At 48.6% G+C, this 14,434-nt stretch overlaps 1 protein-coding gene across 3 annotated transcripts in view; it reads right to left on the bottom strand.

Moving 5' to 3' along the window:
- The window catches only part of MYLK4 (myosin light chain kinase family member 4), a 73,661-nt gene that overhangs the window by 14,196 nt on the left and 45,031 nt on the right, over positions 1–14,434 (bottom strand). For all 3 annotated transcript variants that reach the window (XM_010818635.4, XM_010818634.4, XM_010818636.4), the window contains 6 exons: positions 12,265–12,349; positions 8,256–8,361; positions 4,325–4,418; positions 4,144–4,253; positions 2,922–3,063; positions 3–73 (listed from right to left, as the gene is read on the bottom strand). In XM_010818635.4, coding sequence (XP_010816937.1) covers positions 3–73; positions 2,922–3,063; positions 4,144–4,253; positions 4,325–4,418; positions 8,256–8,361; positions 12,265–12,349 — 608 coding nt within the window. The remainder of the gene's footprint in view (positions 1–2; positions 74–2,921; positions 3,064–4,143; positions 4,254–4,324; positions 4,419–8,255; positions 8,362–12,264; positions 12,350–14,434) is intronic.

Raw genomic sequence — 14,434 nt, 5'->3', positions numbered from 1 at the left:
ACCTTCTGGCCAATCCAAAGTCAATAATTTTTATTTGTTTAGTGTCCCGATTCACACACAGGATGTTCTCAGGCTGCCAGGAGAAAGAGACACATTAGCAATGAAAACAACCATCCTTCACTCAAATTGTCCTTGAACCACAACTAAAAATACAACGATGCTCAGGAAAAACATATCAGGCCTTTCACTTTGGGGCGGGCTTGTCTGCGTGGGTATTTTCTCCTTTAATTATGTGGTGGATGAGGTTGTGGGCCCCTGCCAAGCTCGCATGACCCTGCCTTCCCTCCCCCACCAGCTCTGCCATTGACGACCATGCCTGAGTTCAGGCCAAGGCCTCCTGCCTCAGGACTTTCCAAATGGCCTGGTGGAGGCCGTCTCAGACTTGACATCCGCCCCCCTAAAATTATTAAGTATGAATTTCCCCTTCTTGGAGGACTACTTTTCCCGAGGATTTATGAGTTCCAGGAGAAATGGCCTGCTTCATTCCACCGGCCACACCGAGCACGCACCCACATGCGAGCAGCCCTGACCCCCAGGCTTTCCCTGAGCTCAGTCTATGGGAAAGTCATCTGTAAGGGGAGGACTCCCCCGCCCCCGTTCATTCTTCATTCTCGGCGATTCCAGAGAGTTGCTGAGTTTGGTCTCCGTGCCTGAAAGCCTTGACTAAGCGTTCCCTTGGAGCTTGCCTCTGGAAAGACTTGGCCCTGCCAATGGGACGGTCTCGGGGTGCAGAGGAGAGGGGTAGATAGCCCTGCAACTCGGTATTTATAGAACATCTGACAAGTGCACCTCCCTACGTTAGGACAGAAGACCTGAGGGATGGGAAAAATAGGGGATCTGACTTAAAGTCAAGTTCATCCTAAAAAGAGAAATAAAGGTTTCAAAGAACCGCCTGAACTCTCAAGCTCTAACTCATCCCAAATCTTCCCTAAGCGCTAGGAGGGGGCATTAGCCGAGGTGCCAAGTCCCCAGGATTCCACGTCCCACCCTTCACATGGGGTCATGGCTGCCCCCCTACCCTGCCTGTCCAGGTGGAGGAGAGGGTAGAGTGAGGTCAGAAACACAGCAACACTTTATGAGATGAGCTAGCACCAGCTTGGTGGTGGTGGTTTAGTCACTAAGTCGTGTCCAACTCTGTTACCCCATGGACTGTGGCTGGCCGGTCTCCTCTGTCCCAGGCCACAGAACTGGAGTGGGTTCCCATTTCCTGCTCCAGGAGTGTCTGCTTGTCAACATTCAATTGTCCATTTGGTTGGGCATAATGTCATTGGAAGCTTTTTCTCTAAAATATCTCTAAAACAGATGTCTCTAGGCAAAGGCAATTTATAGAGAAGTGGATGCTGCACAGGAAGACTTGGCCTCGTGCTTACATAACTGATTGATCATGTATCAAGCTGTCCAACTGCCAAAAAGCACCACGACACAAAAGAATTGTTTGCAGAATTAAAAAAAAAAAAAAAACAGCTCTGAGGGCACTTCAGAAAGTTAATTTTTTTCTAATTATAAAATTAAAGCATATTCATTGAATAAGATTTACAAAACACAAAAAATGCAGGAAGGAGACCATTGTAAGCCACCTATAATCTCCCTACAGAGAGACAAGCCTTTGGTATTTTGGGCCCCTCTCCTTCCAAGGAGCTTTCTGAAAGGGCGCCTGGTCCTTGATGACCCATCCAGCTGTCGCCCTTATTGCATCTTTACGTACGAGCCACAACTAGAACTGCCCATGCAAGTCCTCAGTCAACATTCTGAAGCCACATATGGAGCTGTCTGACTTCCGACGGGTCAGGTCCCTGCTTCAGCTGCCAATCAAACCCCGTTAGGGATATTCAGAGAGTATCTACACTCAATGAAAATGCTCCGTGAAAGTGCGCATTATCAAACCGGTTCATAGCCATGGGCTCTGCTAATGACTTTTAACCTCTGGCTCTGTCATCCCATCGACCACTTCCTCCTGCTCTGTGGATGGGAGAGGCAAGCGCGTAAATCAGGACGGTGAGAGGAGCCAAGTTACAGGAACGGAGGCCCATGGAAACCTATTCAAGGAAGCTGAATTGATTTAGCTCCGCGATCCCTGATGACTTGCAGTAGATGGTATGTTCTACAGAATGTGTATTTTATCTCAGTGTCACACTGTGCAAACAGGGAAATGAGAAACGACCGAGCCACACAGGAAGATGCCTTGAGGACATAAGAGCTGCTCGGAGTTATTGGGCCCGTATTTCACTGGTCGTAACGATGCACTGTCGAATTACAGGGACTTCATAAAGGGAGAGAGCGCGAGAGGGAAAGGTCATAAAATAAGAGGAGAAAGAGGGTGGGCTCCCCACCACTTACAACAGGTTCGCACCGCTCCCGGGGGGGTGCCCAGCCCCACCCACCACCCTTCTGCCCCTCAGCCTCTCAGCACCTCCCCCCAGCTGCCCTGGATCCCATGCTGCCATAGCATCCTCCCTCCGGCTCTAGCATGCTTGTAGAAAAATAATCCCTGAAGTCCAGAGCCTCCTGGAGGGTTTTAGAGGACTGCTGGGGATTCTGGAGAGCTGGGAAGTTTGACCACAAGCAGGGAACTCTGAGTCAGCTAAAATTCCTCCCACCTACTCAGATGATGAGAGGATGCAACCAGGATGGTGGTGATGAGGCTGGTGTGATGGTAGAAACCACCTCCCTATGAGTTCCTTTAACATAAGCAACTTACAATAAGACTCTGAACAGCAGTCCCTAAGGATGGAGACAAGCACATACCAGGGAGTGACAGAAATTGGGAATAGGGAGATGAGGCTAAGAGTCCAGAGTCTTCAAATTCCCGAATACATACCCAGCGACGGGCTCCGTCTCCCAAGCGGGTGTCCAGTACCCGAGGGACCACGGACCCGCCTGGGGGAAGGGCTCGCGTCCCCCTGAGGCCGAGCGCGCCCTACCTTCAGGTCCAGGTGGAGGATGTACATCTGGTGCATGTGTCTTATCCCCTCGCATATCTGCCTGATGAACAGGATGGTGTCGAGCTCCGTCAGGTTGCAGTTGTCGTCGATGATGCGATCGAAGAGCTCGCCTCCGTCCACGCTGCGGGGGAGAGGGGGCGATTCCGAGTCAGCGCCCTCGACGAGCACCTGCTCCTCGCATCTGCGCGCCGCTGACCCGCCCACTGGATGTGTCTGCAGCTGTGTCTCTCTACCTTCTGGATAAGATGCCTCTGACGGTGATGGCTGTCACTGGAGCCCCACCACTTGCTCAAATGGAAAGTCTCAAAGCCCCTCCCTTGCAGGGGCTGCTGCTCTGGGGTGGGCCCACCTCTGCCATCTCCTAAGGAGCACGGAGGCCCAGGAGGACGCTAGGAAGGCAGGGGTGGAGGGAATTCCAGACTCCTTGGAGGGCCAGGCTGATTTCAGCGATTAAGTGCTCGTGTGGAGCTCATGCTGGATGTTTCATTAACCGAAATTCCTATCGCACAATGACAAGCAAAACCCGAAGTGGGGGCTGGGGGTGGGGAGCTGAAGTGAGTCGCAAACACGGATTCAGTGTTGGTTAGAATGACTCACTTTCTAACTAAACACTCAAGCTTTTATAAAGGTGATTTTATTTTACTTTTTATAATTTTTTTGATGTGGACCACTTTTAAAGTCTTTAATGAATTTGTTACAACACTGCTTCTGTTTTATGTTTGGGTTTTTTTAGCCACGAGGCATGTGGGACTGTAGCTGCCAGACCAGGGATCAAACCCACAGCCCTTGCATGGTGAGGTGAAGTCTTAACCACTGGGCCATGAGGGACGGCCCCAGAAAGGTGATGTTAAACAGAAGCCTCTTAGCTCTACTTAGAAGAGTCTGACATGAGCTTTGTTTTCACTATCAGGTCAAAAGTAGGACACAGTTCAAGGCTCACCCCTCCAGGGTACCCAGAGCAAGAGTTAAGACAGGGCCTCGACAGTACAGCTCATACGGAGCTAAACCTGTGTGGTCGTCCTGCTGCTTAGCAACAGAACCTCACGTGGAGACCCTTTCCTGAGTAATTTCCTTCGCGCGGCGGATGCAGTTCTGACACATGCAAGTCAGAATCCCGGGGTCCAGCAGGGTCCAGCTGGAGGCAGGACAGGGCGGTGTGCTGGGGATGTGCGCGTAGGATGGGGAGGGGATGGGGACGCACTACTCCATGACCAGGACGATGTCATTCTTAGACTCGAAGGCGTCGTAGAGCTGGATGAGGTTCACGTGGTCCAGCTGGTTCATGACGCTGATCTCATTCTTCACGTCGTCCTGGGGAAGGGAGGGCTGGTTTAGCACTGGGCGGATGGCAGCCCACCGTGTCCACACCGCGTGGGCCTTACCTTGTCCTTCACGCCCCTGGTCTTGATGATCTTGGCCGCCAGCTTCAAGCCTGTGGCCTTCTCCTCACACTTGTGAACTTGGCCGAAGCGCCCACTGCGGGAGAAGAGGTCGTGGCCCAGGTGAGGCTCTGTCCCCGCCAGGGCCCCGGTCCAGCCGCTGCCCGGTGGACACTGAAGCTTTCCGGCACCCCTCTTTCTGACTTGAGTGAGCAAGCCTGACGTGCCCCTGCTGTTGCCAAATCCCCTAGAATAGGTCAAGTTCTGATACGAGCCACAGGCCTCAGAGTCACCTGGGGGTGATGTCCCGGCCCTACTGAAACAGGAAGGCTGGGGAATACCCCAGAAGCTGCATTTTCACAACATCCCTTGGGTGGTTCTCATGCACCCTAAAATTTGAGGGTTTCTATCGTAGAGAAAATAGAATCTTTCTGAATGCATGTGAATATAACAAGCTAGGTTCTCTAAGCATAAGAATGATACAGGCTGTTGGTCAGGCAAGTCAGATTATTTTTGGAAACTGCATATAAATAAATAAGTAATCACAAAATTGCATATAGACACATTTAATCAAAGCATACAGTACACACTTTAGCTTGGATATCAATTTAAATGCACTTCGTAAGGCAGCTTCTTACAAATGTCACCACCTCCCCAAATACACACTCATGAGCAGTCTTCTTGTTTGACTTGCTTGGTGTGATTCCTGACTTAGTGAAACGGCTGGGGAGCTGGGGGGAGGTCACCCCAGCCCACCCCACTTAGCCACACTCCTTGCACAGAAGCAGATGCGTCCTGGGGTGGGGGTGGAGTGACATTACCGTAAGCACAGCCAAGTGTGACATCAATCCCACCCACTGTTCCAGACGTGCTCTCTCTCCTGGAGCCCAGGAACACAGCCCCGGGCGCTTCAGATGTGGCTCCTCATTAAGAAAGGTCTTTTTCCCTTAATTAGCAATGGCCCCCAGATCGGCCTGGCCCAGCCGTGGTGCCACGTCACTGCTCAGCTTCAGCTCCTTCCGTTCCTCTGGAAGGCTTCACCCTGCAAGGCCTGGGGCGGGAGGTGGCCTCAAGGGTCCCTGCTGGCCCGCCAGGCTGATAACCTCATGCTAGGAATAACTGACCATGATGAGCAGAAACTCTAATCACCCCACAGGCCACAGGTGGGGAAGGAACCCCAGGAAAATGGAGGGGCCTGCCGGGGCGTGGGGGCCCCAGGATCCTGGCCCTGGGGGGTTGGCCCCACCGACTCTGTAGGACAAGGGGCTGCGCCTCAACTCGCCCCCGACGGAGAGGAGGTCCCCGCTGACGAGGCCAGCATGCCCAGCTGACCACCCCTCTAAGCTCCTCACTGAGCCTGGGATGGGGCGATGGGCGGGTGGTCCCGCCTGCAGCCGCCAGAGAAGACCCCGCGCTGCCCCGGAGGCTCTGAGAGTCACCGAGAGACCTCGACCAGAAACACACACAAACCCTGGGGTTGCTCCAAAGCCGCTTCTGCAAAAAACTTTCCTCCTTTAGAGAAACAGGGCTGGCTTGCCACCCCCGTTCCTCAAGACCCTGATAAGCTAATGCTTGCCGTGAGAGTAGGGGGCCCCAGGCAGCGCTGCCTGCTCCGGAAGCCCCGTCCCCCTCGACCGTCCTCACAGGCCGGGGGCCTCTCTGCCATCAGCCGGCCGAGGAGGAGAAAGTTCGAGTGTTTCCTGTGACAGAGGGCAAAGGAGCCACGGGATTGGAAAACCCAGGAGGGGCTTCGCAGAGTCAGCCACACCCCTGACCACAGGCTCACTATGAATCACACGTGCTCTCCCTGTGTCGTGAGTAAATGTCTATGTGTTGAATACATGTACAGTTTTCCTGCTCTCCGCCTCTTACTTTACACAGATTGCTGTTGGGATCAACACTGGGAGTCACAGGACCTCTCGGGGGGTCGTGGCTGAAGCGGGAGAGGAAGGTCCCTCCTCCCTGGTGGACTCGCCTCCTCCTTCTTCGGGGAGGGCATCTGTGTGGATGTCCTGCCAGCAAGTCCTTCTGCAGGGCACGTCACCGACCGAAATGAATGGCGGTAACTCACATGGTATCAGTGCAAATGGAAAACCAGCGATGATTTAAAAAAAAATATTTACTATGTGCCATGAGATAAACAGCATTCACACATTTCTACGTTTTGCTCCTCAGCGTTCAAGCTTCTAAACCTCCTGGGGACTCACATTGCTTTCCTCTCACTCCGGACAGGACAACACGGGAAGTGAAGCAGATGAAACGTGAAGGGTAGTCACCTCATCAGCCTTTCCGGCATCAGCGACAGTTTTCAGAAATGGTTAAAATCACTTAAAATAACTGTATATGATGTTTCTGGTTCTCTGGGTGAGACTGACAAACATTTATGAAATTCTTAAGATCCATCTCTGTTTATAGCGGCACTATCCACGACAGCCAAGGCGTGAAAGTCACCTAAGTGTCTACCAATAGCTGGGGGATGAGGAATGTGTGGTATATAGATTCAGTTCAGTCGTGTCTGACTCTCTGCGACCCCATGGACTGCAGCACGCCAGGCCTCCCTGTCCATCACCAACTCCTGGAGTGTACTCAAACTCATGTCCATTGAGTCGGTGATGCCATCCAACCATCTCATCCTCTGTCATCCCCTTCTCCTCCTGCCTTCAATCTTTCCCAGCATCAGGGTCTTTTCCAATGAGTCAGTTCTTCGCATCAGGTGGCCAAAGTATTGGAGTTTCAGCTTCAACGTCAGTCGTTTCAATGAACATTCAGGATTGATTTCCTTTAGGATGGACTGGTTGGATCTCCTTGCAGTCCAAGGGATTCTCAAGAGTCTTCTCCAACACCACGGTTCAAAAGCATCAATTCTTAGGCATTCAGCTTTCTTTATAATTCCACTCTCACATCCATACATGACTACTGGGAAAACCATAGCCTTGACTAGATGGACCTTTGTTGGCAAAGTAATGTCTCTGCTTTTTAATATGTTATCTAGGTTGGTCATAACTTTTCTTCCAAGGACCAAGCGTCTTTTAATTTCCTGGCTGCAGTCACCATCTGAAGTGATTTTGGAGTCCCCCCAAAATAAAGTCTGACACTCTTTCCACTGTTTGCCCATCTATTTCCCATGAAGTGATGGGACCAGATGCCATGATCTTTGTTTTCTGAATGTTGAGTTTTAAGCCAACTTTTTCACTCTCGTCTCTCACTTTCATCAAGAGGCTTTTTAGTTCCTCTTCACTTTCTGCCATAAGGGTGGTGTCATCTGCATATCTGAGCTCATTGATATTTCTCCCGGCAATCTTGATTCCAGCTTATATGTATTACTCAGTCATAAAAAGAAGGAAATAATGCCATTTGCAGCAACATAGACAAACCTAGAGATTATTGTGCTAAGTGAACTAAGTCAGACTGAGACAGACAAAGGCCATATGATATCCCTTATATATGAGGTCCAAACATATGATACAAATTAACTTATTTACAAAACAGAAGCAGACTCACACACCTGGAAAACTCACACACCTGGAAAAGAAACTCACAGCTACCAAAGGGGAAAGGTGGGTGGCGTGGTTCTAAATCTGGAGTTTGGGATTAACATATAAACATTACTGTATATAAAACAGATAACCAACAAGGACCTATTGTATAGCACATGGAACTCTACTCAGTATTCTATAATAACCTGTAATGGAGAAGAATCTGAAAAAAATATATAGAGATGTAATTGAACCACTTTTCTGTACACCCAAAACTAACACAACATTATAAATTAACTATACTCCAATATAAATTTAAAAATATGAAAAATCAGTACAAAAACCAAGAAAAGTAAAAATAGAAAGATGAAACACATAGGAATTTAAAAAAAGACCTGTGTCTTTGCAAGCACTCTTTCCTCCTTGTCAAGAGGGTGCAGAAGAGGAGCGGCACTCACCCTCCCAAGATCTCGGTCCTGCTCACAGTGTAGAAGCTGTTGACCGCGGCCTGCCTGGCCGTCACGATGCGGTGGTCGAACGGCGCGGGCGGTGCCGGGGCGTCGGCTGGGAGGCGAGAGGAGAAGTGCTGGTGAGAAGCGGCCCACGTGCCAACGTGCTCGTTTAGAAGCAAAACGCGAGCAGCCCCCTGGGTTTCTAAAGATCCAGGGAACACAGACCTTCATTTCATATCGTGATTTGTGGGTCATGAAGGCGACCCCGACACTTGTGAGAAAGCTTGTCAGGACCTCAGCCCCCAGCTTCCCCGGGACGGCTTTCAGAAACCACAAAACAATCAAAGATCTCCACGTAACGTCCAAACAGGTAATGCTTCCAAGTCTCAGTCATTTACATTCAAACCCCTGACACTGTTTGACCCATTTAAAAAAAAACACACAACTGGTAAAGTCCACAATTTTAATTAAAGTAGAGAGGGAAATAATGAAAAATTTATTCCATCATTGAAAGGTTTGATATTACTAAATGTGACTTTCCAAAATATTTTAGCCTTTATTTAAGACACATTTAAAGCTTAAAGGGGCTGCCCTGGTGTCTCTGTTGGTAAAGAGTCCACCTGCAATGCAGGAGACCTGAGTTCGATCCCTGGGTTGGGAAGATCACCTGGAAAACGGAAAGGCCACCCACTCCAGTGTTTTGGCTGGAGAATCCCCGTGGACAGAGGAGCCTGGTGGGCTACCGTCCTGGGGTCACAGAGAGTCGGACACGACTGAGCGACTAAACACAAAGCTCAAAGATGAACTTTTCCTAACTAGAAACAAAACACCTGTAACATTGGCTAAGTGCATGTTCTCCAGCTCGCAAATTTCTCCCACTTTCGACCTCCCAGCCTAGGCGTTTAACCTCCAGTCTACAGCAGGATCTGTTCTAAAATACACTGCTGTTTAGTCACTAAGTCATGCCCAACTCTTTGTGACCCCGTGGGTTGTAGACTGCCAGGCCTTCTGTCCGTAGGGTTTCCCAGGCAACAATACTGCGGTGGGTTGCTATTTCCTCCTCCAGGGATCTTCCTGACCCAGGGGTCAAACTGGTGTCTCCTGCATTGACTGGAAGGTTCTTAACCACTCCGCCAGCTTGCAAGGCCCTAAAATACATAGTTACTTACTAATATTCTTCCAGTACACTTTTCACTTTTCCAGAGTTACTGTAAAACTTTTCTTGCCATGAACCTATTCATTTCTCCATTTATTCATTATTTAATCACCTACTGCATGCAGCTTCATACGTGTGTCCAAAGGCTACAGAGGGAAGTGAGCCGATTTATTCAAAATGTAATCCTTAAACACTTATCTTGTGCTAGGCACTCTGCCAAGAGTTCATATTTTTTTAAGATTCAGATACTGATATTAATCTCTGGGCATCTGATCTGATGAGGACATTCTCCTCTCACACCATAAATGTGCTGCAAAATGAAGCAGCTAGGAAAGATGCCTCATGGTGGCACTTGTCTCTTCACCGCCACCCAAAACAGTGGTGGAGTGACGAACACAAATGCTGTCGATATGTTGTAAGGCATCCTGCGGGACATTAGTCTACGTGAAATTTAGTCAGAAATGCTTGCTGGAAAAGGTAAGATGCTTTAAAGGGCTGGAATCAAAGTCGTTTCCTACCCAGGGGGGTCTCCAGAGCTTGCTGCCTGGGGGCCTCTGCTCCAGAGGCCTCGGGGGCTCTGCCTTGCAGGGAGTCCCCAGCGCGGCTGGCTTGCGGCGTGCTCCGAGGACCCCGGCTCCTTTTGCAGGGAGTCCCCAGCGCGGCTGCTTGCGGCGTGCTCCGAGGGCCCTGGCTCCTTTTGCAGGGAGTCCCCAGCGCAGCTGCTTGCGGTGCGCTCCGAGGGCCCCGGCCCCTTTACCCGCCACGCCTGTCTTGCTCTTCTTGTTCTCCTCATGGACCAAGCTCTTCTCGCTGCCTCTCCTCTTCCCGCCTCCCGAGGCCTGTGTTGGAGCAGCTTTCTGCAAGACGGGTATTGTCGCTGCCTTTCCCACGGCTCGTGACGGGGGCGTGGCTTTTACGGAGCTGACACGCCTGGAAAATAGAATCCAGCCACAGCTCTCAACGTTCCCAAGAGAAAACTCTCAGATGGTCACATTTCTGAGCAGGAAAGCTTCCTCGCGACGATGCTTTGCTGATGGGATGTAAGCTTCAAGACAGGGAGGTGGTGATGTCAGGGTTTGGGGTGAGATGGAGCTGGGTGCACCCCCATCATCCCAAGCAGCTGGAGATAGCCCACATCCTAGAGATGCTCCCTAACGACCTCATGGCAAGTCCACAGACCCTTTACAACAGCAGTCATTTTATGACTCCCTAACTAATTTGATCTTCATTTTCCACTTTATTCCTTAAAGAAGAGGGAAACCACCGCATTAAAGTGCAATTAAAAAAAAAAGCAATGGTCTCTGAATAGTACCAGCAGTGAGAGGAGCCTCTACTGGTGAAAGAATTGACCTAATGTCCACTTTCCAACACCTCCAGATGCTACTAAACCCATGTCTTCAGTGATGGACTTCCTTCGTAAGCATTAATGTTTACATTTAACTCTTGAAAAATTAGACTTCTCTACAAATAGCTTCCAAAATACATCATTCAAAAAGGAAATAAGAATTATATCTTCAATCCCTAAAAAACACCATAGATGTTTGGATCTGGGAGCTCTTTGTTTCAAGTAGATATTTGGTTGATCACAACATAGATTCATTCATTTTAATTGGCTGCGTAATTGCCTGAATTTCTGTGTGAGACTTCGAAGATGAGGATGAAGCATTAAATAACCTACTCAGTCCTCATAATGCTTGGGAAGCAGCCAAGGTACCATCTGATCAATCTGATCATTGCTCAGTTATTGATCTCAGGAAGAATGTGCTCTATATTGCTAAAAATAAGAAACTTTTACCTGATGTTTAGAAAATACAAAATGTGATTGCTGGTAATCACCATATCTGTCTGTCAGTTGGTAGGAGACATAGAAAGTGATAAATTGCTGGAAAATGTCACAGCAAGAAGAAAAAATAATGGCAAGAAATTCACCACTGGGGAAGCAGCTTCTAAACCGTCATTTTAAAGAGTCCCTTCAGTAATCCTTCAGTATGGCCTTAAACTGCAACTGCTCCTAGATCTACAGAAAGCGGTGGCTGGGGATGCGACCGCTGTAAACCCTACCTTCCGTGGGGCTGACCACCGTTTGTTCTATCAACACACTGCTCTTTATGTGAACTCCTGGCCGGCCCTGTTCTATGCGGCATCTCGGATCCTCCAGCTTCTTTAGCTCCTCCGTCGCCAGGCTCTCCCTTAGCACGAAGCCCCTTTTCCTCCCCTTTGAACACCAGACATTCATTTCTATCCGCAGAGCCTCGCTCAGCCCCAGAGCTGTGAGCGTCCTGTCGGCTCAGTCTCCCTGGGCATGAAATGTCTCTTCCGTCCTCACTCTTTCTCGGCTCTGTGGAATTTCTGAGGGCAGAATCTCCTGGTTCATCGCGGGGTCTTTCTGTCTGACATGTGGCGGAATTTCTTTGAGCTAGAGACGCAGGGGTCTTCTCAGCCTGCTTCTCGTCGAGCTTGTTAAACGATTCTTCCTCAGAGGAGGGCAGGTTCTTCTGGGAAGATCTCTCTAAAAGCCACCATAGGACACAAAATATTTTAATGAAGGGCGCATGTGACCGGTGTCATTCTGGCTTCACAGAATGGCACCTCTATTCAGGCTTCTCTTTATCGGCAGATACATGCTTTGGAAAGCAAAGTAGGAGAGCATGTGGCCAATGGACTGAGGGCCGGGCCCCCAGAGATCCTCTGGTCTGCAGCTAGGAGGACCCAAAGCCAATCAGATAAAGGTATTCAAGCAGCTCTTGACCCAACACAGGGCTTCACGAAAGTGTAACTTCCTCTGGATAAGAATTACAACAGGCCTTGCGTGACGGAGCCCTCTTCATTCATCAATATCTAATCTCACAGAAAGGTTACCTGCAGGGGCCGCTGTCCTTTCGTCGGTGGCGGTGGCAGGTGCTGTGTCCTTCAGGCCAGGGAGTGACCACGCTTGCTCCTTAGCCTGTGGGGACACGATGGAGTAATCAGCAATGTGAATTACACATCACAGCAGTATCTGTTGACCACAGTACTCCTGACGCTTGGGGCTGGAGAAGTTTCTATTGTGGGGAATGTCTCTAGAATTACAGGACGTTTGGCAGCATCTCTGGCATCTGCCCACCAGATGTCCACAGAACCCCCAGGTGAAATATCCAAAAACCATGCCTCCAGAAATTGCTAAATGTCTGGTAGACAAATTCACCCCAGATTGAGAACCACTACATTACACAATTCAAACACGGACAAAAATGCCAAAAATAAATAGTAATTTAGAGGGCAGAACAGTCTGAATAGATGAAGCCCTGTAGCAACTAGAGTATTTGAAAGTGAATGTTTTAAAAGAAGTTTTATAAAACTCTGGCATTGTTTGTAGAAGAAGGCCCATCTTCTTGGATAGATTAAAGGATATTGACAATGTGTATGTTACCCTTGACCTCTGCTTATTCAGTCTTGATATTGTTCACATAAAAATCAGAGGCTCTATGTGAATAGGTTTTGCAAATCAGAAAGTAGAAGACTACAGTAAGCATTTGTAAAAGAGGCTTCTATGCCACTTAGAACAGATGGCCCCTTTCTAAGGAGATGAGCGTTCTTCTCCCAGTTCTACTTTCTCTGAATTAGTTTACCAAACCCTTTTTAAATACTACATGAAAGGTAAACATTAGCCCAATCCACCCAGATTATCACAAGTTCTGAAGTTATGCATTATAAATTAATGAAATTCTATGGATGTTCAAAGAATCAGTCTTTTTTTTTTTTTTTTTTTTTTCACTTTGGAAAGAGCAAAATTTGCCTGTGTGTGACTTACAAGCATGAAATACTATGTAAGTGCAGGTCACAGATGTCAAGACAAATTATAAGTGCTTTTAAACAACCCAAGAGGCAGTCCAATGGGTTCAGAGCGTTTTCATTTTTCAGATAAGGACCTTCAAACACAGAGGCATGTTTAGTAAATCTGCGGAAAACCAAAATTAGAGATTAGAGTCTGGTAGTTTGGAACTTTCTCTTTTTTAGTGAGAGCCAGGACCATGGCCTTCAGCTTCCCTTTGCGTTCAAGCACAGCGGCCAGCACATCCCCACCCCAAACAGCACGCAACGCTTTCCTAATGTCTTTATCATCAACTTCCCACTAGATGTAGGGCTCCAGCGGGCAAAAAGACAGATTCGTCTCTGAGTCCCTGGCATTTACTCAGGGACTGATGTTGGTGGAGGTGATGATGGCGGCGGTGGTGATGGTGATGATGGTGGCTGGTATATTCTAAGTACTGACTACACACCAGGCACGTTTCTGAGTACATTACATCAGTAATTTCTGGTTCCTCATGGCAACACTTCGAGATATATACTACTAACTCCATTTTATAATACAGTTGGATAATTTCACAGGGTTATATAATTCAGAAATGGCATAACCAGGATTTTAACTCTTAACTGCAGCTGTACTGTCACTCTGAAAAAAGAAATAGAAGATTATAGGCGAGGTATATCATTAATATTGATGGGATATCTACCATACAGCCAGCACCACAGGAGAGAAGACAAAAGGTTACAAGAAGATGCCATCAGATGGAAACAAATAAGAAAAGAAATAAATATTCATCAGTCAGAAGATCGGAATTAATATGGAAGAAAGGAGAGAAAGAGAATTCCATTCAGATTTTGAGTCAGATAAGGTAGTTTAACAAATTCAGATGTCTGATAGCTTTGTCTTTCAATGCTTCTCTTCTGCAGTGAAAATCCCTGGTGGGCAGGTGTTGCTCTTCTGGATTTATACTGGATGGCATGAATGTGATGGTAAAAGCACAGGGGACTCAGGAAAGAAAACTGGTGTGTGTAGGTGGGTTTCAGTCTATCAAAAGACTCAGAATGGATAACGTGGCGTGCTGACCCCAGGTGCTGCCTCCAGGGCCGTCTCCACGTCGGTGGTGGGTGCCCACAGGACGCGCTAGGTGCCACGGTCTGATTTGACCAACAGGAGAAGTATTGGCGCTGAGCGAGGTGAGAGCCCAGCTTCCAAGTGAGGCTCTGTTTTTTTTCCCTTCTGTTG

The sequence above is a fragment of the Bos taurus genome, chromosome 23, assembly GCF_002263795.3.
Source record: "Bos taurus isolate L1 Dominette 01449 registration number 42190680 breed Hereford chromosome 23, ARS-UCD2.0, whole genome shotgun sequence".
In the NCBI taxonomy this organism is placed as follows: domain Eukaryota; kingdom Metazoa; phylum Chordata; class Mammalia; order Artiodactyla; family Bovidae; genus Bos; species Bos taurus.
This window is presented reverse-complemented; position numbering and strand designations above follow the sequence as displayed.